This window comes from Dromaius novaehollandiae, chromosome Z (assembly GCF_036370855.1).
Source record: "Dromaius novaehollandiae isolate bDroNov1 chromosome Z, bDroNov1.hap1, whole genome shotgun sequence".
Classification (NCBI taxonomy): Eukaryota; Metazoa; Chordata; class Aves; order Casuariiformes; family Dromaiidae; genus Dromaius; species Dromaius novaehollandiae.
Window position 1 is genome coordinate 52652658 of NC_088132.1, and position 27202 is coordinate 52679859.

The 27202-nt window shown below is 37.6% G+C and overlaps 1 protein-coding gene across 2 annotated transcripts; it reads left to right on the forward strand.

Annotated features, from left to right (window-relative positions):
- The first annotated feature begins 16065 nt into the window (after positions 1–16065).
- LOC135324995 (cyclin-H) lies at positions 16066–27153 on the forward strand. Of its 2 annotated transcripts, none has more exons than XM_064502266.1 (9): positions 16066–16288; positions 16495–16617; positions 17863–17936; positions 18193–18403; positions 18716–18879; positions 21422–21492; positions 22881–22992; positions 23609–23669; positions 24268–24956. In XM_064502266.1, the coding sequence occupies exons 1-9, from the start codon at positions 16172–16174 to the stop codon at positions 24346–24348; spliced, it is 1014 nt and encodes a 337-aa protein (XP_064358336.1). In that variant the 5' UTR covers positions 16066–16171; the 3' UTR covers positions 24349–24956. The 2 variants fall into 2 exon arrangements, with proteins under 2 accessions (XP_064358336.1, XP_064358337.1); XM_064502267.1 differs by lacking the exon at positions 24268–24956 and adding an exon at positions 26945–27153 and having other exon boundaries at positions 16069–16288.
- Positions 27154–27202: the final 49 nt, after the last annotated feature.

Genomic DNA, 27202 nt, shown 5'->3' on the forward strand with positions numbered 1-27202 from the left:
ATTTCTCATAACAGCAAATACAGGTTTGAGATGGGCAAGAAACTGAAGACAGCTTGAGTATGGCACCAAATGTAAATGAATTTTGAGTTTTCAGTAAGATTGATGAGGTCTAGCATGAGAACAAAGACAGAATGGCTAATGGGAATGATAGTTGCTACACACAAGGTAGAAGTAAAAATAAAATATCATTATATGTTAAAATGCACATCCTCCTCCATCCCAAAAGAACTTGTACATAAAACTGCAAGTTGAGTAGCCAGGATTTTTTTCTGAATGAATCTACTGACACAGGACAGGACTTTATGACGAGAGGAGAGAAAGTCTAGCACAAATACTTAGGAAGAAGTGTTGCAAGAGTATGCTAAGCATTTTAATTTATTATTTCCTCATTCAAAATTTAAGATAGAAAGGTAAGTGGAAAACAGGATACAATGCAACACAAGATTATAGATATACAGTATGCTGAACTAACTTAACATCTTTCATTACTAACCAACTCCCTGGACAAAGGAATTACAGTAGATTTCATTTGCATATGGAATCCAGTAAAGCATCTCTTTTTCAGTAAAACATTTGATATGATATCAAATGGAAACTGAAAATGGAAAGGATGAGGATTAATACAAAGATAGTTAATGGACAATAGTTCAGTAACAAAAAGGTGTCAAACAGATGGGAATTTATTAGTGGATTTCCTTGGGGCTAATCTCTTCTAATATTTCCATTAGTGACCTTGTCAAAAAAAATCAGAGTATGTCATATACACCTGCTAGGGACACAGGTTTCCAATGTGAAGCAGACTATTCGACATCATTCAGCATAACAATCAAAACAATTTAACACGCCTCTACAGTCAATGAAGGTAAAGAGAGCATTTTTGAGAAGATGGTCCAGAGTGGGATTCCAGCTCACATCTTCGAAACACCTCCTGGAGGATAAGCTTTGCCTGAGAAAACCATGCTTCCTAACGTAGCAGGTAAGTTAGATGATGCTGCATTATCGAGGTTGAAAAGGTTCAGAATATCATGCAGGTAAAACCAGATGATCTTGAAGGACAGAATAAGAGAGCAAAGATGTTATTTTATAGTTAGAAGTACAAAGTCATGTGTTTACCTATTAATCAGAATTTGTGCTACGAACTTTGAATCCACATTGAAAATGACAAGAGGGAAAAACAAAATCCAAAAAACAACACTTGAGGCCATTTCTTGATTGTAGGATGACTGTGATCTAATGAAGGCATGACATTAAAAACAATCTAAGTATGTAGTAGGAACACGTCTTTCAGCAGAGAGAGGGAAGTGTTAATGCCATTATCCAGAGCTATGCTAAGATGTTAACCAGGATCTCACATACATTTCTGATCAAAGGAAAGGAACTCAGACTGGACCTAGTGAAGAGAAAGTATATTTGGATGGCCTGAGAAACAGAGTATGTCTTACAGAAAACTAAAAGTGCATAGCCAGACAAACTGTGGGCTAAGGGGAAAGGTGAAAATCTGTATAAGTTAATGAACTACGCTGCTACAAAACCGAATGTTCTTAAACTGGCAATGAACAAAAGAAGATTGAAAAGTAGGTTACTAACCTTTAGGACAACAGATTCTAGGACAACCTTCCATTCCACAGGAGTACTGGGTCCAAACAATCTATCAAGGTTTAAGATGGAACCTGCAACTTATGAATAAGCTTAAATGATAGTGGTGAATGGGGCAGCATGCTCAGCTAAATCAGTCATGATCTTCAGTACTATCTTCCTAGGACAGAGTATTAATTTCCACTTAGAGCTTTTTTCCTAACGGCCACACAAAGTTGTTACCCAAGCCAATGGCCTTAAACCACAAATCACCACTTCAGAATACATTACCTCCTTTTGTTGGTCATGCTAGAGGGCTGTGGTATTACAGGCTGTATCACTCCTTTGTATCTGGCCCTGTCCACTGAAGAAAATTCACCCATGAGCATTTATCATAAACTTCAGTTATTTGGCTTTATATGTGGAAAAAGACTATATCCTGTCCTTGTTAATGCCTAGGGTCTTTGTGCAGCGAATCCTATTCTGCCAAAGCATCATGGAGTGACAAATTTAAAGTTCCCGGATGGCTCAGCATAGTGATGGAGCCCTAAATAATTTTTTGAGAGGCATTCTGAAATCCTCAGATAAAAGATGTTATATAATGTGCAAAAACTTTAAAAATAATTAAATATACCCACTCACTAAAAAAAAAACCATTTAAGTTTGTTTACAAAAGAGAGGAAAATGAATATAGTATAACATCTTAAGAATCAGAACTGCTGCATGGACACATATGGTGGCAATTATTCAGAGATTTTAGGTAGTCTCTGTAGTGATATTCCATAGAATCTGTAATACAGAGGAACAGAAGTCTTATTTCTGTAACCTCTATAACAGCAAAGAAACTGCCTGCCAGGCTACATTTAGATATTTCATTATTGGGTGCTCTCAGCATGCAGTGCACACAAACTGTACAGTACTTCAGCTAATAAAATAACTGCTCCTAATGGCATGTTATGAACAGTAGATGACAGTTATGGACAGAGAAGATGCTCCCAGCACTCAGAGACTAAGTATTTTTGTGGCATTTTATAGTTATCCCTGGTAACAAGGCACTGATGTTGTTCTGCTCTCCAAAACTCTGTTTTACATATGTGCAATGGCTGAGCTGCATTTAAAAAGAACAATTACGATAGACTGGTTAGGGTTCCTGCCTCTCTCTTTGCCTCTCTTTATCTATTCTTTCTATATTATGTTTACTGAGAAAATATCTAAGTAACTAAACTACTCCAGCTTAATTGGTTTGCACTGCTAAAAGAATGGTCCACATTTTGCAGCCTTGGTCACATTTTTGTCACCTTCTTGAATTTACAGCTTTAAATCAGGAAGGTGTGGGAGAAAAAAAAAATCAGTTGGTTGTCATTTCTCTGCTTCAATAATTTAATTCATTACATGATGGGAGGAAAAATAAACTGTGAAATATATCCCTGGACACACCTCAAAATAACAGTGCCTTTTTTTTCTTAAAAGGAAAGGAACTTCAATAGGGGTGATTTGGAGACCTGTATTTGCTGCGTGCTTATAAATTCTAGCAGTCAACAGAAGCTGGTGGGATGTAGGTTCCCTGCCTTATGCCTTGAATTTCCAGCTAGAATAAACTTAAATGGTCCAGATACTTGCACTGAGAAACTGGATTTTAATCTAGAATGCCCGTGTAACTCACAGCTGGTTTAACTGAAACTCAGTACCCAATAAGCGAAAAAGTATTTCAGAAGATGAATCTTCAAGATAAAAGCCAAAAGCATTCATGGAATAATGGGTTCAAAGAGACTCCTCCATGCATAAATCCAGCTCCAGATCTCGTCCTTTTGGATTTGATGGCACTGCTCACTTCTCAGAAGTATTTATTACTTTAAAAATAAAACAAAGCAAGAATAAACTCAAGAGAGTTTTATATTCAAATTTATTGAAAATAATATATGCAGTAGCAGACTGAAAAGTGACAGAATCTTGTGAATGATATAGTTCATTTTTCTTCAGAGAAAAGAACAGCACATTATTGTGAGAACAAAAAGATCTTCAAAAAGTGCAAGTTCTCTGTCATCATCATTTTCCCTTTACACTAGTACCACAGTGTCTACACTAGTAGCATTGAGAATGCCGTGCCATTGTAAATAGTTCTGTATTCCTGCTGTTTCTACCATTTGATGCAACAACAGGATTTTTCTTTTTTTGTAAACAAAATGAGGACTGGTTCTGAACCATAATTGAGATGAAGCACTACTGGCGCTACCAATTAAATCATCTCATATAAAGAATGGGTCAACATTCTTACAGGTTTTAGGGTAGCTTCAGTGTGATACTCGTAATATTCTTCCCTTTGGAGCCCTTTTTACAATCTCTTTCAAGTTGCTTTTGAAACATACCACAGTATTTTGATAAATGATGCTTTGTAGTCACAAAACTCATAAAAGTCTCTTACCAGAAGTGGTAATGCGTATCTAGAACTTACTGATGAGGTCTGGTGTTATTTTTGAAGGAATGGAAGAAAATTTTATTGGTCTAACACCTGCTTATATTGGGAAAAATTCTCCTATAGGTGGCACTTTTCTCCCTATAAATAAGTAGCCATGAATTACATGCTTAAGAGTTATTATGTGACTATCTCTTATTGCTGGAAGAATCTGTCATCTCATTTTCTACACACAGCTATGAAACAGAAGACCACAGACAGGCAAGTGGATTATATGCATATCTCCCTAAATATTTTAAAGGAATACTTTACTTAAGTTCAACTTGTTTATCTAAAGGAGTTTTTTAGATCCAACCTTCCTCTTTGGCATACATATAAAGGAATCATAATTTCAAACATAGTATGTCTGTTGTGAGCTTTGAAATCAAACGCCATTAATATATCTTTATTTTTAAATCCCTGAATAAAGCGTATTTTGATGATCATTTTGATATTTTTTTCATTTCAGGACTAGTTTAGAATTCTAGGGTTATCACAGAAGTAAATCACAAACCTTGAATTACGATCTGACATAAACCCAAGTCTGAATTATGTTTGAATATATATTTTGGTTCAGAATTTTCATTAAGCATCCCAGAAAACTCAGAGCCCAATATGCCAGAATCAAATGACTGTGATTGCCATCATAAGGAGGAAAGTATGTTACGCCTATAGATGAAATGTGTAGTATATTCCAATAATGGAACATATCTCATTTCATAACTTGCAAAAATTACTACAAAAAAATCAAGAATGCAGCATTCATACACTGCATGCTCTGATGCAAAGTGTGCAGAAAAATATTCTTAAATTCTAAGCTTAGTAGAAAATTTCCTTTCTAGCATGCACGCAAGAAAATAGCATATGATCTTAGTTACATGGCAATGAGTATGACCACAAAACTATAGGGCTAGAGAAAATTTTAAGAGTTCACCTAATCTGCCTCACTGCCCAAGGTAAATGAACTCAATCTGTGGCTTTTGTGACAGAGGCCTAGTGATGGAAACATCTCTTCTTCAGCAATCCTCAACTTTAATCCTCAATCTAAACTGAATTTTCCTTTCTACAGTTGTAAACCAATACACCTTGTCCTGTCCTTCAGAGACATAGATGGCTTGCTGTCTATGACAGATTTTCCTCCTCAGAGTTCTTTTCTCTTCTTTACTCTACAGAACTCCAATCTTTGTAAGTCTATCAATCAGAATTTTAATCTTTCTTGTTTCTTTCTTTTAGACACTTAAATTGGAACACATTATTCTAGAAGTGCCTAAACCTGGGAACAGTGGTCCAGCCTTACATGTGGTAGGCAGAACAAAAGGACAATATTCAGAATTTACACAACATATGCAACAGCCTAAGAATGGTTCATATTCAGTTTTTCCAAGGGATAGCTTCTTAGTCAGATGCTTCTCATGCTGTATTTGTGCAGCTGACCCTGCATAACTGTATTCTGCACTTTCAGATAATTTTCTCAAAAAAAGTTTAAACATAATCCTGTTTTCCAAGGTATTTGCAGACTTTCCCACACTGCCATTTAATGCAAAGGTAACATTTGCACTCATACTACACCATCCAGGTCACAGTACTGAAGAGCACTAGACACAGAACAGACTGCTACAGAACTCTACATTGCATTTCATCTGATTTGCCTGACCATTTTGAAACACGTATTTTTCAGATTCCTCACTTATTTTCTTTATATCCTCACAAAGAAACTATAAAAGCATTTGCCAACCTCCATCAGATTCCTTCATGTTATAATTATTTCTTGTACTTAGTCTGGCTCAGGCATTTTAACTTAACAGTGATCCAGTTCCTTCATTTTAGCATATCCTACAGACAAGAAAGAAGAAAACGTTTTCTTGTCCAATCTAATGCAATAAAGCAGTTACGTGGAAGAAAGCACAGTGCTACAGAGCACTGAACTCAGTGAAGAGCTACTTCAGAATACTAATGAATTCTAACGAAAAACTACTTTCGGGATACTGTAGACCATGAAGTTGATGGGAAATGTTGGTTTGATGATGCAGATGGCACATGGCATTGGCATGTGGGACTTTTCATTGCTTTGAAAAGTATTCATTCTTCAGGCACTAGGAACAAGCGAGATAGGGAGAATATCCTAGTTAAAACATTCTTACAGCAAAGGTGGAGAAAAGAAGGAAAGATCTGCTCCTTCATAGTTGAAAGACCATAAGCTGTTGGGAGTGAATAAATCTCTTCATTTCTTGACCAGAATTTTACAAATCTTCTTTATTTCATATTCCCTTTTCTTCATCTTCAGAGGAAAAAAAAAAGACAAATGGTTGATAAGCATCTTATTTCCAATGAAAGGGTGGTGTGGAAAGAAAGTCATTTCATCTCCTTTCTTCTTTGCAAAAATGACTGCCCTTTAACAAAGGAGATGCAAGAGAAGGAGGGAGAAGGAAGCAAGCCAAATAAGCAAACAAGCCATCCATAAAGCGCTAGGCGAAATTATGGCTGTAGTTGGAAATGGGGATCTTTCTTTACTATCCAGTCTTTCAAATAACTACACAAACTACTCAGGACAGGTCAGGATTTGTCTCTCAGTGAAGGTTTCTGGCTAAGATGAGATATAAAACCACAAATATAAAAACATTTTCAACTTAGAAGTTTATTTTCATTTAGGAGCTTTGCATAGACATTATGCAGCTCCAACACTACAAACAGATTATTTCTTATTAAGGAACAATGCAAAATGAGTAAATACCATAAGGCAGTTAAATTAGTTGAACTATAAGAATATTCCCTCATATATTTATTTTCATATAGGAAAGGAGTTTCGATTCTGATGGTCTTGTCCACTATCAGCTTTGGAAAGAATGTTCCATCCCCACATTATTCTATTTCATTTATTTAAAGATAAAAAGGATCACTGTCCTTCATAATAAATTCAAAACTGCTACTGGTCATGTCTCTGTCACCAGCTCTGGGAGAGATAATGAATGCTCAAACTTGTCTCTCAGTCCAGTTTGTCTCCACCGAATAATGAAGGCTGTGACTCTCTAATAAGAAAAAGAGAACCTTTCTGAGCACTTCTATTAATATATGAAGTCTAAGGCCCATCTGTCACTTTCAGATGCTTCCAACTCTTCTGGTTTGCTCTAATTCCAGCAGGTACTAAAGATTCAGAATCAGATGCGTAGCATCCAGTTCTTTTACCTGTGGTATTTAGACCAGAGGGCAAAAGCTCACATGACCAGTGCAGAAGTAGCTTTGTCTGCTTTCACATGGTCATTGTTGCTAGGGTAACCACTTCCTCAGTAATCCGTGTGTGCGGTGTGTCTATCTCACTTTTCATTATCATTACCTCTTAGAGAGACAACATCACAGCATGGCATAAGGACAGGGACAAGGATGAAATTGGCACACTACCCTTTCATATACTGGGTACTCAAATATGAAGTGCTCTTAGTATGCCATGACAAAAAGCACATAAAACAATCACATAAAGTAATTCTAAGTTTAATTTTGCAGGGTTTTTTATACCTTAGGACTGGAAAAAGAGCCTATGGTTGTCTGCAGGCTGTACCCACAGCATCAACAAAATCGATCTTTAGTAAAAGTAACCTGTCCTTTTCTTTTCCGATCATGTCTTAGAGCCCTGTGCAATTACACAACAATTTGAAATAAGACTTCAGAAAGAACTTTCGTGGCAAACACTCATAAAATTTGGGGGAGTTCGCATCAAAACTTACCTTTGCAACAATCTTTTCTCCTTATATTAAAGTGTATGAAAGCCTCAGCTCTGAACACTGTATATACCGGTAAAGCTAAGATCCAGAACTCGATCTCATGTTGTAGCTCAGATTTATTTACAAAAGTAGTATCTGTCTGTGCTAATTAAACACATAGAATTACTGATCAACACGCTCTATCTTGGCTGATCATAAACCTTAAAGAAAATGTTTCCAAAGTGGAAAAAACTAAATCAGAGGTGTCCAACATATAGCCTTTAGGCTGGAAGTGGCCTATTGGATGTATTTATGTGGCCTTCAGGGTATTTCCTTATTCTGCAGTATCTAAGCTCTCTCATTTTTGACATAAATTTCAAACACACTTGGTTGCAAAGAAATCCTGGCAAACATGCAGCAACAGTGCTTTCTGAATATGAAGATGGTTTCAGTCTATGGCTCAGTGGTGCAAACCCTCAGACTCATCTAATTTCAGGGTACCATCAGTTCAGAAATCCAGTGATGACTTTTCAGCATCAGCATCAATAATTTAATTATATCCATATCAGATGATATGTTGGGAGTGAAGTGGGCAGGAGGAATGGAGTTGTGAAGAAATGAAAAAGAAATGTCAAGAAGTATCAAGGCAAAGTCAGGAAGCAGAAGAGAGAAACTGAGAAGTAAAATCAAGAAACAAGGGATGGCAGCAGCCATATTTTCTCGATGAATGATTCAGGACATGTCAGTGAAGAATGGCAAAAATATCAACTACTTCAATACATAAAAGTCAACTTTGGCCCTTGGTCTTTAGGTAAAGCTTCCACTGACTTCAACAGATATTCTGCACTGTATCAAAAGGAGTATGCAATTCTGATTAGCCAGAAGGAATTCAGTGAATTCATTCGGGGAACGAAAGTGATGCCCTTAATTTAAAAATAAACAAACATGTCGGCCTTAGCATATTTAATTTTTGCTCCCTTGATTTTTGATTTCTTTGAGACCATATGCAAAAGACTTTCTTTGAGATGTAAAAGATGCAGACATCAGGAATTTCAAAATGTTGCTTCTGGTCCCTTTTCTCTTATTTAAAGCCTGTGCTTCAGCCCAGAATTCTAATGCTTATGTCCTTATATTGCATATGCAATGTAAGTGAATTATAGCTACGTTCATATATATTTTTGTACTGGTTTGAATGACCAGCATATTTTGCTACAGTAATACAGAATAGTGCTCCTTCTCCAAAATAATGTGACAGTGAGACGAAATCAAAAATAAAGTACAACTTAGCATAAGCAAGAGAGGTAAGAATTTAGTTCTAACTAGTATTTCAGTATTAAGACAATTAATAGTCAAATAAAGTAAAGTCAAGTAGAAGTCACTACGATACTATATTCATATATTCAACAGAGTGAGGACTAAAACATAGTATTTCAAACATTAAATTTAGGACTACTGACAAATTCTCAGTAACATTAAATATAGCAAATATTAAAATCACTTTAATACAGGATGTGGTAATAAATTTTTGAGTTGTGTTTTCCCCTCTCAGGCTTCTAACCCTCTCCAAGAACATCAACAACTTTAACTCCTTCTTCCTTTGAATGTATTACCATCTTGCTACATAAGAACAGTTGGTGTCTGCACTTAGGCTTAATAGGAAGTTAATTAGCCTTATTCTCAAATGAATTATGGGAAAACTGAATTGTCTCTTTCTAAAATTACTAAGAATTGGGCCACTGATTTGAATGGAAACAGCATTAGACCCCTGGATTCAAAAATGTTAGGCACCTGTAAAGAACCCGAGATGAGGAAAATACACTGAATGACAACAGTTTAAAACCATATGTACTTGAAGGCAATTTTCCTTGGCAATATCTTCAAAAACCCTGATTTTTTGACCTTATAAAAATTTAAATGGACTATTTTTAAAACCCAGGAAAATAATTTTATCATTATATCACAGGTTAGCTCTGTTTTTTCACCATTCACACAATCTTGAATAAATTTTCCTGTATTATTTGGGGAAATGCAGCTCCTCTGAGCTCTTCCACAGTTTTAGAATATATGTGACACTAACTTTTCTGCATTTTTCCCATGTTTGATTTATGATAGTGAAAATACTGCAGTGTGCACTACATATAATAAGTATGGTTTATATCTCCTTTAGAGTATAAACATAATTCTTTAACATTCAGAGGCCATTATACAGCACTTTTCTTTTGCAGTTGTTAAAAAAAATAGTAGGTTAATTAGCATCATCCTCAACTGAAATATGGGAAACCTGAAGAGAAATCATGTGTCCCATGTCAGATGGTGAGTCAGCAACACAGGTCCTAATTTCTATTTCCCAGTTTACTGGATTATACGTTAGAAACCATAATTCGTCCTTCATGGAAGTTGACAGGAACATAATTCTGACTAATTGTTTGGATTTAAGTTACAACTTTTATTGTGGCATTGTACATTTTATTATGATTTGAACAGAGAAAGTAAATTTTTAGGCAAAGATACTGAAAAACCTTCTCCTCTTCCAAACATTCCATAAACAAATGAGGAAAAGGAAACCACATAGTACATTTCTTCATCCCAACTCTTCATTCTCTACAGGCCTAAGCAAAAACAATTTTATCTTTTTCTCACACATTACAAAAAAAAAAAAAAAGCTCCTGTTGAGGACATAACTATGGCAACAACAGTACCAACAAGAGCAGAGCTACATGTGAATCTAACTGTAATGAAGACTGGAAAAATGCATAAGAGTTGTTTTCAAGATTCTTGTGACCTGAGTGTGAGAAAGTATTATAAAGAGACAGTAGGAACCTCTCTGGCTCATGCTGAAGGCAATGGAAGTTTTATTCTGAATTTAAATAATGGGTTACTCACTCACTCCTAGTATCTAGTAGGGACGGAATATTTTCAAAATACTAGAAAGACATCAGCTATTTTTGAGTCCCATGTCACAGGTCCATTTCACCCAACTTCCCTTGAGGCAAAAATGTTATGACACTAACAAAAAAATCAGGCAGATTTGGCTTGTGAGTATGAACCACACTGGGAAAGGGGTGGAATATGGAGTCATAGTAAAAGCACTTGTGAGGAGACCTCAAACGTGCAAACGTGACTGAACTCAACCAGCTGGCGTTTTGAAGGGCTAAAGGTCTGAGTCAGAAGCTAAAAAGAATCCAGGAAGGCAAAGAATTACAAAGCTGGAAGAAACCAGAGGAAGAGAGAGGAAGAAATGCTATTCCAGGGGTGCCAGTATGTCTCATTATCATTTTAGCATTACCATTTATTCTCTTCCTAAACTTCTTCCCAAAGAAGGAAGCTTTTATATTGCTTCTCCATGCAATATAACTGAGTTCTGGAATCCTTGGGGAAGATTGTCCATCAAAGAGGAAAGCACCGTAAGGGGTCCACACTACATCCTATGATGAGCACATATGTTTGCTCAGCAGGTGGTACGCACATTTCTGAGCCTCCTCTATCATCAATCCATACCTCTCTCTCCATGCAAACTTCAAATCTGTCACCTCCCATCACACACTTTTCACCAAAACTGTTCTCATGGAAACTCTTATCTTCCAATAAATGGATATGGGTGAAACTTCATCCTTAAGAACACTTGGCACTGTTCAGATGCTACATCAGGAGGAATATCTCTGTGGCACTTTTTGATACAAGCAAGTTAGTTATGCTCCATTTACTGTCATGTATTCTTGCTCAAGTTTAGCAATGGATTCTTGCTCTCTGAGCCAAAATAGCTTTAGCCCAAGATGGTGGATGCTATTCATACCTTCAGGTAATTTTTCTCAGTAATTGCTGAGCGCATTTTCAAAAGCCTGGGCAACTGGATTGTTTTTATTATCTCACAAGTTTTGTTCTGTTATTTCACTACTTCTTTTGATTCTGAACAAATATACCAGCACATGTGATGCAAAACATATTTATAGTCTGCAAACGTTTACATTTGATTGGACAGAGCAACTGATTAGTAACTTATACAGCTACTTATGAATAATAACACTGTATTTCTAATTCTCCTGCCTGTGGACACTTTGCCCAGCAAGCAGATCTGCATTTCACAATTAAGTTGCTGTATTTTTGAGCTTTAGATTTAAGTTTCTGAAACAACTTCCAGTTGTTGTATTATCTTTCTCATTTATGTAATTCTTAGATTTTGTTACTTGCACAAAACTGCAATCACACTGCATCATTTCTACTTTTTATTAACTGCTTGAATTAAGGGACAATTTATATTGAAATGGTGCTGTAGATAAACAGGTTCTGAAGAGTGCTATAGTGAAAGCACAAAACTAGAAATTGGGAGTTCTTGGTTCGACATATAGCTTTGTAACAGACTTGCATGGAAGCCTGACTGAATATTGCATGATCACATTTTCAATTATGTTATCTAAATATGCCTGTCTCTACTTTCAGCCTAAACTTAAGAATTCTTAATATTACAGGATACCAGCTAAAGTCAATACAGTCTGTGATTATTGGATACCTCTAAAATTATACTCATATCTCATATAAATACAGATTCTGAGAAGTGAAAAACATAAAGTCAATGGACATTTTTAAAAAACTCTGTTTTAACCTCTCTATTGCTCTTTTCCTTTTCAGAAATGGTCATTCCTACTATTATAATCCCTTTTATACAGTGATGATGTGAGATGACACATGCTCCCTCAATAAATTGACTGATAATATTCAAGTATGCAATTCCTGTGATTATCTAATTTGCTTATGGAAGCACTAGGATTAGGTGCACAAACAGAAGTGTACTTCTTTTGGTATCTTTGGTATCTGGTTATCTACGGTTCTTGAAAATCGGATTGTATCTTGTTCTACCAACAGATTTCACATTAAAGTTCAATTGTTGTATTTAAATATAAAAAAAAAATTAAAAAGGCAAATTATGACTATGCAGATGCTAAAAATACTTCTTACATAGTTTAGGAAAAGCATCTTCCACATTTCAGAATGCCAGAACCAGAAAGCATTTTAACTACTGACCATGCAAACATCATGTTCGCATGTTCAACTTGAAGCATCTAATTATCTCACTTATTTCAAATACATGTGCAGGAATACTTAGAATTTGGCTGCCAAAGCAGAGAGGCTATGAAATGCTGCTTTCATAACTTAATTGGCAATGTAATGGTTATTTGGGGGGAGCAAGAGACTACTGAAGAACCTAAAGGGAGTAAGTATGAACTTGTAGGCTGTTACAGATTAAACTGAAAGAGAAGCTGAGATCGTTGTTACTCTGAAAAAGTTTATTAATTGCTTTTTGCCAAAGTTCTCATTATTCCTGTATGAACTTTTCAAGTAGACTTGAATTTTTAATTTCTGATCAGGAAACAGGAGCATTCTATCTGTAGCAGGAACAGCACGTGTATCAGGACCCTAGTCATTTTTAAACTTGGTCTTTTAAACAATAATGAAAAAGGATGTCAGAATGACAAAAGGATTGCAAAGTAAGATCAGTGGAAAGTTCGTTCTGAAAACTAGGTATGCACTGTCTAGAAAAAAGACGCTGAATAATAACTAGATATGAATGTCACTGGTTTCGTTATTTGAAGGAAACTGAATAATTATCAAAAATGTAAGCAGCAACAGGGAAAATATGCAAAATATTGGAGAGAACTGTATGATGGGTGAAGCAATGGGACAAGCAACCAAGACAAGTTGTTAAATCACCTTCACAGAGATATTCATGGAGACTATACATCAAGTTATGGGATATGATTTAATGATAATGAAATCAATCCTGACATTACGTAGGAGTAGAGACTAGAAGAATCTGTAGAGGAACATTTCTTCTCACATATTTCTGTGAAAACTCACCAAGATTGATTTCATTTGGTATAACATAAGTGATTTCTTACTTTCTTTTTTTGTACTAACTGTATTATTATTTGATGTTGATAAATTACATGGTTTTATAGCTACCAGAGATGAAAACTGAACAGTGATACGCATTGGGAACAAGAGACTTTCTTTTCAATATCAGCATACTTCATGGCACTTTCAAGAAGCTTAAAAAAGCAGAAAGTTGTGTTTTATAGTTATCCATTACTGTAACAAAAACATAAATGTAGGAGAGACTGTGATCGTATTATGAGATAAAACTTATGTAACATCGATGGGATTGGGGATCTGCTGAAGCCAACAGGCCATGGTAGTCCCTGGAAGACAGTTAAGGGCAGCTGAGACTTAGTGGAATTGGAGCGTACGCTTTGCCTTTGCCAGCACTGTAGTGCGATGGCCTCTAGCATGCCATGTCACACATAGCTTTTATGCAGGGCAACAAGCCCTCTTGCTACATGATTGTCCACAAGAAAAAAAGTCATTTTCATTTCTGGGGTTTCCTATAACTTAAGGTACTCCAGGTTGTGCTCATTCTGTGCCAGATCCTCATAAAAGCTAGTACATTACTCCACAAAAGGACCCAATAAAGATTATGTTGTGATATTCTGCAGCTAAAAGCAGTGCTCTTAGTAAGAAGTATCTGTATCTGATCTAGTTGTTCTCTTTCTCCATGTCTTTTGTTCTGTACTCTATTTTTTCCCTGTCTCCTCTTTTCTCCCACTACCTTTCAAGATATATATAATACTGTGAAGAATCTTAACTTTTTCTTCACATCTTAAGCCATTTTTTTCCTTACCATACCTCTGTCCTTTTCACCATAAATATTACTCCTACTGCTTTGTAGTACTTTCTGGTTTCTCTCCCCTTCTTTTGGTTTCATTTCTTTTTTCTCTAGCTTTGCTGCAGAAAATGAGCATCGAAAATTTTTGGTATTTTGGTAAAAATCAGTATTTTAGATATTTTACATAGCTGACTGAAGTCTCAGATCTCTACCTTTTTGAAACACATATATGTATATGTAAAAAGTACTGGTGAATAAAGTCTTGCGTTGATTTTGAAAGACCAATTTTTCACCATCGCATATAATACAGTTGAGAATCTTCTCCCTACCTGTACACATATTCAAATGGCGCTCTAGTCTTCAGCTTGCAAGGTTAGCTGGATCAAATGTAAATATCCTTGGAACATCCAGTTGTCTGTGGACCATATGATGCATTTAGGACTAGCCTGTATTAGTGTTTTACTTCTGAACGATAGCCAGCACCTTTCTTGTGTCCTGAACTGATCCTGCCAATGATTTTAGAATATTTATTATATTCAGCATCCATTATCAGGGCTATGACAAAGCTTTCAAGTTCCTGGAGCCCAAAGCTGTCAGATTTTGTTGTAAAAATACATAAAATTCTCATTGTGCTCTCTATCCAGAACCCCTTTACAGACTCTTAGTCAGTTCCCTGACTGGATCAGATGATTGCAGCTGCATTTCCCGTTCACTCAAGCAAACTCCACTTCAGCACTGCCAAGAGTTCAAGGCTGGGAGCAATAACCAATTCACCAGTTCCTTTTTGGCATACCAGGGCACTGGCAACATGTGGCACACAAGCAGCATGAGCTTAGAGCAATCCTTCTTTCAACCTTGTGGAAGAGCAGGTTCTTGACATGGAGCTGGCCTCCCTGATCTGCCCAGCCTCAAGTACAACCATTTTGCATTAGATACCTTGACCTTTGTACTGCAGTCAGAAAAATTGTCAGAATAGGCAGTTAATTCCAACTCCTGGCTGCAAGTGTGAAAGTACAGAGAAGAATAACAGCCTCTAAGCTATGATTTACAAATTCATGGCTGTCACGTGGGAAATCCCACATTATATGGGGCTCCTGGCGAACCAGTCAATGTTCACACCATCCATCCTTCCGGGCTCCCCTCGGCACTGCATCCTCTGGACACTCAGTGCTGAAGGAGACTTGCAACCTATCCTCCTTAGCGGGGACAGCCAGGAAAGCTTGGGCACGTCTGCCCTGCAGTGGCATCCACAGCAACGGGCTCTTTTGACACCCATCACCACGACTCTCCCTGCAGCAGCAAACCCAGATCAAATGTCTCCTAATTAACCTTCTTCTAATTACTTCCACGAAAATATCCTGCTCATGGTTTTCATCGAGTCATATGATTTCACAGGGGGATTTTCAAAGCGGCCCCCCGCCCACCGCTTCACGGACGGGCTGGCGGGCGCCAACTGTCGCTACGCCAACGGTCGCGGGCGCCCTGCCGCCGCCACAGCGCTCGCGCGCCTTCGGCGGCAACTACAACTCCCGCGATGCTCCGCTCCCCGCGGCAGCGCAGCCTGCCGGGAAGGGCGCGTCCCCATGGGCGCGGTGCATTTTGGGGTCACGTGGCAGGCTGGCAGGCTGGCAGGGGAGGGCGGGGGAGCGCGGGGCATGCTGGGAGCTGTAGTGGGCGCGGCGTCGCGGTGCGTCATGGCGCACGCGACGTGAGTGCGCCGACGACGCTGCCGTAAAGCGCGGCGCGGCGCGGCGCGGCGCGGCCTTTGCGGGGCGCGCGGCCGACGCCATCATGTATCACAGCAGCACGCAGCGCCGGCACTGGACTTTCCGCGGCGAGGAGGAGCTGGCGCGCTGTCGGGCCGACGCGAGCCGCAAGTTCCGCAGCAAAGCGGTGGCGGGCGGAAAGGTGCGGGGCTGGGAGGCAGCGCCACGGCCGGGCGGGGAGCGGGGCGCCGGGGCCGCCGCCTGCTTCCCCGGGGCGGGGCCTCCTCGCCTGGCGCCTCTGAGCGGGGGGTGGCGGCGGGCAGGACCTCAGGGCAGGCGGGGGCCCCGGGGCGGGCAGGCAGTGCTGGAGCGCAGCGCTTGGGTCAAAATCGCCCTTGTTTCCCAAAGGTTCAGCAGAGTGACCCTTTCCTGCTTGAGCCACATGAGGAGCTGACAATATGCAAACACTATGAGAAAAGGTTACTGGATTTCTGTGCTGTCTTTAAACCTTCAATGCCTAGATCTGTGGTGGTAAGCAGAAGTGTTTTGGCTCTGTCTCAAGAATTTCCTCTTCCGTCTGCTGGCTTTGTCTTCTGAGAGAAGCATGCTTCCCTTAATGATGCCTCAGATGCTTCTGTCAAGAGATGGTTGTTTGAGACGTTACTGCTTCTTCAGTATGATTTGATATGCCTACAATGAGAAGTGTCTGCAGTGTGAGGACTAATGAAGCTAAAAGCTTTGTCCCTTTTGTGTCTCATGTTCCTTCACTTGTTGCTTGCTTATTTTATTTCTGAAAGCATGGATGTCCTTTGAGTGTTTATTCCTGCAGTACTGTAGTATTTCAAACTGCTTTTTTCTCTTTGTCTGTTTTCTGGGGTGTATGACACTTTTTAAAACAGAGAACTATTTCTCAGCTTCATCTGTTGCTTGTTCAGGGCTGGGTTTTAACCAATTCCTTCCCTCTTCTCCTAAGCGAGAAGTAGAAATGAACCTAAAGATAAATGATATGATATAATATGATATAATAAAACATTCTCATTGCTGAATCCCATGTTTTGGCTGCTTGGTCCACTTGCTTTTGCAACAGCATAGGTGCATGTCTGACCTCAAAATACACTGCTTAAAGCACCTGTACTGGCAGTAAGTTAAACCGTCAAAAAAAGAAATCTCTGAAGTGACCTTTATTAGTCAGAAGACTGTAATTCAGGAGAGAGGGGATTTATGGCTGAAGTGGGGAATGAAATCAGTGCTTCTTTTGTCACCTAATTATTAAGAAGGGTTAGTTACACTGGCCTCAGTCAGTCTTCCTTTTTTAGCTGGTGTACTGACCAATAAACATGAAAAGTCTCTTCTAAACATCTTTTTGATGAAGCAACAGGTTGCCATTACATGCTATACAGAGTATGACCTTATATTTGAGAAGCAGCCCCCTTAGAGTATGCATGCTAGATCGGACCCCCTGAGTAATGTTGTTGAACACCTGGTTTCATATTGATGGGGTTCAAATCAACTTGGAAATCTAGTTGGAGGAAAGTCTGAATCTGAATCTCTGATCTGGAGGAAAAAATAACTGAACTACCACTTTGTAAGGTTCTTACAGGAATAATATTGGACTATGAGGTACTTACTGACATGGCAGCATGTGCTTGTACTTGTAGCCGTTGTGTATTCTTTGTCTTTAGTGTATATTCAAAATTACTCATTCTGATTTATGTTTTTTTAATCTAGTTTTGCTTCTGTACTTACTTATTCCCCCCTCCCTTTTTTTTAATTTAGGGAACAGCTTGTATGTATTTCAAACGCTTTTACCTCAATAATTCAGTGATGGAGTATCATCCTCGGATAATAATGTGAGTTGTCAACACATCTTGAGTTACTGTATTCAGCAGAATGATTAGAAGCATAATGTTTATACTTGTAAAAGATTGAAGAAATGAGAAAGGATGTCAAAGAGCTTAAATACAAGTAGAGACAAAAAGTAGTCACTTTCTGTTTCCATTTTCTGAACACTGTTTTGAAGATTTAAATTTTTTGAATGAGTTTTTGATAACGAGATGGGTGCTTGCAGATGTCAGTCGTTCACTTTTTTTTTCCTCCCTTCTCAAGGCTAACATGTGCATTTTTGGCATGTAAAGTAGATGAATTTAATGTGTCCAGTGCACAGTTTGTTGGTAACCTTCGAGAAAGCCCTCTTGGGCAGGAAAAAGCCCTAGAACAAATACTGGAATATGAACTACTACTTATTCAGCAGCTGAACTTTCATCTTATCGTGCACAATCCATACAGACCATTTGAGGGATTTCTAATTGATTTGAAGGTAATACTGTTTTATATGCTGCATATTTCATACACTGATGCAATGCAAACATCTCCGGGATTGTATTAAAAAAGCTAAGTTACTTTTGTCTCTCTGCTTGGAAAGATCTAGATTCTGAAGTGGTAGATGGGCAAGTATCTGAAAGGAAGTCTGTTATGTTATGATCTTTAAGGATTTTAGGCTATCTTTCAGAATAAGATGACCTGCTACTTTTTTCTTCATGCAGCACTGTTGAATTGTGTGTTCTAAACTTGTGAACCAGAAGATCTGGAACAGCTGCCTACTTTCATAAATACTTACTTATTTTTTTAGACTCGTTATCCAATGCTGGAGAATCCTGAAGTTTTGAGGAAAACAGCTGATGACTTTCTCAATAGAGTAGCTCTGACAGATGCATATCTGCTCTTTACTCCCTCACAAATAGCTCTTACTGCTATATTATCTAGTGCTTCAAGAGCAGGAATTAATATGGAAAGGTAGGCTTTTTTTTCTTTATAGGTATGCTTTAAACACTTTGCTTCCTGTATTGTACCAACACATTGTAAATAATGTATTATTTTGTTTTAGGCATTCTTAAGTAGCAAGTGTAAGTATATATTTACTGATCATTAACACATCTGCTGCATTCTTTAATTAAGTTTTCAAAACTGAAGTGTTGCTATCTTTTTTTCAGATTCCCAAAGTAGGAGATATATGATGAGCTGTCTGTCTCTTTTTTCTTCTTTTTTTGCTTCTTCCCACTGACTTTGCCCTGGTTAGAACAGAACAAGATTTTCAGACTGATCTTGACGAGTGAGTGAAGAAAACTGAAACAATGGGAGCTCAGTATACAAAACACCTTAAAAACTTAGGTACTTTTTAATCAGTAAGATATTTAAGATTTCAGAGTCAAAGAGAATTTCTTTTTAACTGACAGCTAGGTGTGCAGCAACTGTTAACTGCTGTATTTGGCCACTCCAACAGTGTGATTTCCATGAGAAGGGACTGATGAAAAGGTGCTATTTTAGATCAGTATCTGCTTTCCTTTCTATGGTCTTATTTATTGGTATTTGCAAAGGCATCATCAAGCACTTTGATATCAGTGCTAAAATGTGTTGGTTTGCCTTTCCCTGGTTCCTCCCCCTTCCCAAGGACTAAAGGTTACTTTTTTTTTTCCTTCCAGAACTGTAACTAATGTGGCTGCTCTGAGCTACATCTAGCTGTGTCTTGAGTGTTTTGCTCATCACATGATGTTCCATGTGAGTGTGTTGCATCTGGAGTGTAACTGCTGTAGGTAAAAAGGCTGATAGTAGGCGCAAGCTGTGCTCTTTCGAGAAAGTTTCCCTCTATCTGCTGTAAATGAATCTCCTTTTTGTTAGGAATGAATAAAAGGTGGCTTTCTTAAAAGAATGAGTTGGTGTGGGCAATACCCTGTGCTGTGTTCACTGTCCCCTCAGAACAGCGTAAAAATACTCAGGTCCTTAACTTTAAAGTTGTTGATTTAATTCCTGAATTTCTAGTTTTTAGTATTTATGCCATGATTCAGAAAAGCATGCTTATGAAAAGAACTTTGGATCATTTGTAAACAGTGTTTGAATCAAAGTATGTGAACTTTGTTTGCATGTTCATGAAAAGCTAAATCTTTGTCACTTGTCTGCCCCATGCAACTGCTGTAATCTGGTCACTCGTTATTGCAGGTGAGCTTGTGAGCTGCTGGATGTGATGGAAACTAATGCTGCAGTTCAGATCTTACGGGCTGGTGGGTGTGTGCATGTGTGTGGAGGTGCAACAGGGTGAATGGGACCTGGACACTTTGCAAGTCTGTTGCTCATACAGTGTGAATGATGTGTATGATAGTCTGAGAAGAATTACAGTTGCAGGAAGAACAAGTGCCACTCTTGGCACTAGAGCTCTAGAGAATAGATGGTTCCAAATCAGTCTTTCATTATGGTATGAGGAGAAGGTTAAATAATATTTTTGCTTCAAACTGAGTTCTACAATAGCAGTGATACCTACAGAGCAGCTATCAGCTTATAGTAATTATTTTCTTGGTGGCCATTTGCTTGAGACTGGAAGCTGCAACTGATACATCTCTTTATGCCTATATATTAACCAAAGTTTAAGGTAATGTGCATTGGAAGACTTGGGAGTCTTGGATTTTTGTAATCTATCCATAAGTATGCACTTTCCCAAGAAAAGGAAAAACTATTTGCTTATTATGGAACTTGGTGAGGACTGTTGCTTGTGTTGGTTGTGGTTTACCCTGTGTTTAGGGGGCTGGTGTATTCATTTGTTTTTTAAGATTTGGAAGCTTAAATGAGGTGAGTACTAAAGCTAAAAGTGTAATCTGTTTCTTTGTCATGTTTTTACTCCAATGAGGTCATGTACCATGGTGTCGTTACTTGCAATGAAATTCCTTTTTTTTTTTTTAACACTAGCATGCGTTAAATAAAATACCTAAATAATGGTGTTACCCCGTTCTTTTAATGTCCACGTTAAAAGGAAGCTTGAATCTTTGAGGGAAGAGGAAGAGCTCTACAGACCTTAAAAGAAAACATCTTACATTTGCTTTCAGTAGAGTCACGGCTGTGCAGCTGCCAAAAGAAGCAGTCCCGTCTCACAAACTTTCTTGTCCATTCGTCTGTCTGAAAGCTATCCTTTTGTAGGATTTGCTTTTCCAGCAGTCATACTGTGCAACAGTGTGATCTTGGTGTGACGTTTCACAGAATCTGAAACCTAAGCTGACTTAACAAGACTTATTTACAAATGTTTAATTTTGCAACATAGGAACTTGGTTCTTTGCATGTCTAAATAAAGGCTTTTGTAAAATTGTTACAGAAGAATAATGGAGAAGCAACAAGAGACTTTTTTTATCAGTTTATAGCATTTATGTAACAGTGTTTTTATTAAGTCCAATTATAAAGCTTTAGCATATGTAAATGATAAGTAGTAAGGTTTTTTTATTAACTAGTAGTAGCTGCCACAAATAACTATGACACATTTTAAGAACTTCAGACTTACTCTTTCATGTTTCTTTAGTTATTTATCAGAAAGTCTTATGCTGAAAGAAAACCGAACATCCTTAGCCAAGCTACTAGATGGTATGAAATGTAAGTAAACATTGGAAAAATATGATAAACTATATCTGTAAAGGAGAACTTCTTTTCCCTCCCAACAACAAAAACTTTGAGCAGAAAAATGTTCTTTAAACAATTTTATTCACGTCAGGGCTAGCATTAATTAAGTAAATCATGAGCAATAAAATGAAGCAGTTGGCAGGAAGCAGAGGGAGAAAATACAAACTTAGCTTTGACATAAACAAATGAAATTAAAACAAAAAGGGCCTGATGAATTGTAGTCAGTTAAATGCTAGTGAGTAACTTGTATTCAGAAGCCCAAAGTCTGTTTTGGGTGCTAGATACTTCTATTGTTTAAGCCTTAGGATGAAATACTTCCTTTCAGTCACTTTGACTTGAAGTGCAGCTTCTAGCAAAAGCCTGCACATAACTACTTCTGCCACCAGAGGGTACCTTTTCTAAAATTACTAATGTTAAGTGACCTGCCAGGTTTTATCTCTTACTTATATTTTGCAGACTATAAGGATGGTTTGAAAGAGGTTTAAGTTTTGCTGTATGTTTTTAATACTAGCAATATCAAAATGCTAACATGATTTTGCTGGAATGATAGAGATTGTAGTACAGTCTATGATTATTAAGTTTAATTAAATAAAAAGGCTGAGTTATGAAATTTTGAGTAAGTAGTCAGTTCTGTAATGTCTGAGTGAATGCATGCATATAAAATGGAAGAAAGGGAGCATTAAAAACCTAAAGTCTTTCAACTAAGTTGACTTTAGTAGTGAATATACCACACTAGTCACAGGTAACTACACTTAAATCTAAATTGGATTTGTAAACATAAGATACTCTTCCCTTTCTCTTCCTACTAACCAGTCTAGTCTTCCTGCTTCCATTAGTAAGAAGAAAAGGGAAAACTGGGCTCACTTTGTCTTTACTTGCAACATTGTAGAATATAGCCTTTGCCCAAAGGCAACTCTTCTATAAGCATATGATGACCGGAGGGAGGTCTTAAATGAGTAGATGTACAGAGAACTGATGGTAGTGAAAATCAGTGCCTTGCTTCTTGTGGGATAGTTGCAAATTTAATTTGTCCTTTTAACAAGACTAAAACCAATCTCTTTTTAAAGACTGAGGTACAATGCTGAATGCAAAGAGTATTTGTGTACCCTGATGTTTGTTAGCACAGCAATGTGAACTCTGCATCAACTCACTTGCCTTGAGGAAATCCAGAATTGTGATGTTAACAACTTGTTTTAGTTGTTTATTATAAAGAGGGAAGGAAGTGTTAACTAGTGGTCCAAGTTTAAGTGTAAGATGCATGGTAACAGTAGCCATAGTACTGATTGATAGTACCTTGTGTAATTCATGGAGTGGAGCAGAAATTATTTAATTTGCTTAAGGCTGTGTTGTTGCCACTGTAGGCATGAAAAATCTTATAAAGAAATATGAACTACCAAGGCCTGAAGAGGTTGCTGCTCTAAAACAGAAATTAGAGAAGTGTCACAGCTTGGAGCTTTCACTTAATATAAACCCGTAAGTAGATACTTAACACTTCCTCCTTTATGTTTGAACTTTCTGGCTTTTTTACTGTTATAGAAACTTTAATTTTTTCTGATCTCTGTAAGTGAATGAAAACTAAAACATCTAAACAAGGATGTCTGTTTGCTGTGTGAGTTTCTTCTAGTTTAAGTCTTGATTCTTTGCTTCTAGTAGTGCTTTCAGTAATGCATAAATACCTTCTTTGTGCTGATTTGCACTGCAAGCACCAGTAATATTTGTTTATTTGTAACATGGATCTGGAGCTCAGGATGGCTTTTAAGGCCTGGCCTCTTTATCATGTGTAATGAGAACTGAGAGCTTCAAATCACTTGATTAATGGAAAAATTGTGTAAAGGGTTAATGTTTTCTTAAGGCTTACAGTGGACTGTGAAACTTAAGCTCTTGATTTCTCTTTTCTGGAGAGTATCATGCCCTTTTCACTTTAGTACTCAGAACTACAAGCTTCTAGCAAAGCTATTAGTTTAGACCTTGGTAACTTTGTCTGTGGCAAATAGGTACGTAATCTAATTTTAAATGCTGTGGCAAAATAAGGAGATTACCTGGCTCTAAAAATGCATATGCATTTCACTTTTTTCTGGTTGGGGTCTAGGAAGAAGAGGAAAGGTTATGAAGATGATGAATATATAACAAAGAAATCTAGAATGGATGAGGTCAGTAAATCTACTGTACAAGTATTGCTTTTCCACCCTCTTAATTACTGCCAAGACAAAAATGACACAACTAATGAGACTGTTTTTTTAACTCTGTTAATATTAATTTACATGCTGCTCAGAAATCTTTCAACCTGTTCTTATAAAATAAGCCAGAGCTCTTACTAGCCTGTACCTGGAGCATTCTTAAACACCCTGGTCTTTTGTGGAGAGGGGGAGTCAGGGCAAGGCATCCTTCCTGCTGTTTTCTGTGATTCAAAAGTCTTGTATAACTGCAACCATAAAGCAGCATAAAGCTAATTACCTGTAAATGCAGCATGTGAAACCCCCCTATGCCACTGAAGTAACAGTTGTAAAACTGAGATTCTGGAGACTGCGATGAAAACTTTTTGGGAAGCCAGGAACTGAATGCTTGAGGAGAAATCCTAACTTAGGTGATGACAGTGAAAACTTCTCAGGTTGTGGATGAAACAAATGAGGATATCTTGGAAAAACTATATCAGACAGGCTTTTTTTCTTAGAAGTTGTATTTGGGGGTCTTTCTGCTGGCCAGTGTTTCTGTTCTGTTTTCATTTACTTTCTTTGGCTTCTTGTGCAGGGCAGAGACTCAGCTTCCAGATTAAATTTCTACCTCAGGCTATGTGTTACCAAGGCTTTCACAAATTACACTGAGGGGTAGCTTGTGCTGCAAATTAGAAGACTGAATATAAATGAGGTAGAGATTTTGGAGGGTGCCTTAAAACATAATTAAGGTACTGCTTCAGGTGTAATTTGAAACATCTTCCACGCTTCTCATTTGAAAAATTGACTGAAAATTGTACAGACTACTAATACATTCTAACGGAGGAATAGTTTTTTCAAAAAAACCCCTTTTTTTAATGGACATCTCTTGATACTGAAGAGCAGAAGACATTCTGCAGCCTTGTGGTCTAAGACATCTGAAATATGGCACTTACTTATGAAAACTTGTGAACTGCTGAATAGAGTTGTCAGTTAAAATTTTAACCTTAAAATGCAGGATGTGTTGTATGTGCTTTTATAGGGGGTGTTTTTGTGTGGGGGTGTGTTTTTTGTTTTTGTTTTTTGTTTGTTTTGCAAGGCTCCTTGAATTGTGTAAATTATCGTTACCATGGTCAATTTTAGTTACACATTATAGCACCAAACTGAAAAATCATTTCTATGGAGCTAAGCTGAAATTTATGCAGTTACAAGACTCTTGAAGATACGCTCTAATGAAATGCAGAATCTCAAGCATATCTAATAAAAAATATTTAATACTGTAAAAAAGTTTGACTAAAGTTTGCTCTAAATGCCAATCTAAAAAGTGAATGAAAACTAAAACACATTCTGTTCAAATCCTTGCCATGTGAGTTTCTACTACTATGGAAATTGGCAACTTTTTTTACTTCCTCATAAAATGATTTAGAAAATAACTCCAAACTAAGCCTAAGATGATACTCATTTTTTCCTCTAGCTTAATTTGAAGAGGTCTTATTTAGGAGTTTTAGATCTGTGGTTCTCTTGCAAACTGACTTTTTTTTTCTTTTTACAATTCTTTTGTCCAAAGGAACTAGATGAACTAATATAATCTACAGCATTTCATTATCAGTTGTTACATTCATATTGTAAAAACTCTTAAATTTCAAGAGCTGTTTCTTCATAACTGTGTATCTGAACTGCTGTGGGTTTATGCTTGTGTGTTTTCATTTCTGAGTAATAATCAGTGCAGGATCAGATTTGGGCTTGCCAATCATAAACACATGAAAAAGTAGGCTTAACTTTTTTGGAAGCTTATAGTGTCTGTATAGTTCACACTTTGAGGCTTCACCAATCCTGTAGACAGCTGATACTGATGGTGTTTATAGCTGTAATTAGGGTGTAATATATGCAAGTGCACAATCAGTTCAAATCTACTTATAACAATTCTTTTTGGATCTACCAGTTTATCACTGAAGTTAATACCAATACAAAGGGCATAATGGGGGTGGAGAGCTCATGAATTTGAAATGCTAGGACTCTACAAGGTACTGACTGGCCATAGATGACAGCTGCCAAAGTAATGAAGCCATAAAAAGGGCAGGATACTAGTAAAAGGCCCCAATCTGAGCTGTTTGGAATTCTGTGCATGGTCCCCAGTAATGCAGAAGGATGAGATAAACCTCAAACAGGTGTTCAAAAGGACTGCTAAAATGACTGAGACTGGCTTTTAGAGTATATGTGGATAAACTGCTTTATTTAATGGTAATAAAGAGCTTAGTCACCACTAGTTTAAATGCCTTTTTTTAGGCTGTAGCCTGCTTCTTCAACTAGGGAGTGTTAAATCCTGGGCATAAGGAACACAAGGTTGAGACTTTTAATTTCCTTACCAAAAAAACCCCATGGACATGTTTGTAGGAACAAGAAGTTAGACTCATTCCAGGAGGCTTTCAATCCTGTGTTCTGGGATTAGCCTCTATTAGCTGAAAATGAAATCTTCCCTCTGATGCATTTACTTGACTGAATTGTCTCTCTGTCTCTCTCTCTCTCTCTCCCCTGCAAAGGATATTGAGCACAATGGCTAATACTTCTGAGAGGGCAAGATATATCCTTAATGATCCCAGGAAGAAGAACTTAATTGGAGTCCCACAACTAGCTAGGGAAAGCCTAAAAATCCTTATGCTGTGCTCACATTTAGAAGTGGGAGGAAGTCAGAGCACAGATCTTATGATCAAGGAAGTAAAGAGAATGTCCTCTAAGTTGTCAAGCAACTGTTGTCCATGGGATCTTAAGTCAGATTGTCATGATGTGCTTAATGAATGTGCATTTCATCTCATTCATTAGGAGTTGAGTATGTACTAGTTTTCATTTCCACTTACAGTAAGATGAGCTGTAAGTTAAGATTGTCAATGTTGTTTCCTCATTATCAGAAGTAGAATGGTATGTGTAATGCAACATGGTCCCTAGTCTTTACTTTTTCCTCCAGAAGTCTCCCTGCAGATGTATGTGAGTATCAGGTAATCTGGACATAACAAACCAGTTTTGCAGTATGGTTAAAAGCAGTTTAAATTTACTATTTAATGTTTATTAATAGTAGATATGGTTGAAAGAGATCAATAGGAAGAAAGAGTTGTATTGATTAAATTCTTTTCAATGGGCATGTGTAGAAGTTGTTACCTTGACATAGTGTGCAGCAGTAGCATGCACCTGTAGCTATTTGTTGTCTGGCCCACCTAACTGTAAGACATACTGACTGCATATGCTGCTTAGAGCATGGCTTTTTCCTTTTCTTCCCTTAGGAAGAATGGACTGATGATGATCTTGCAGATACACTATAAACCCTGAAGGAAGATGGCATTCTACCACTGTTCTGGGTGCCAGGACCTGCTTGGGCTACCTGCTATTCAGTGGCTGGTGTTAGCAGAGGTTTCTTACTCAGTTTTGGGAGGTATTTGTTCTCTCAGTTTTAATGTCTTTACAATAAAGTGTATGACTTTTCTTAGTCAAACACTAATGTGAAATATGTATTTACAGACATCTGTCACTCAGGGAAGAGT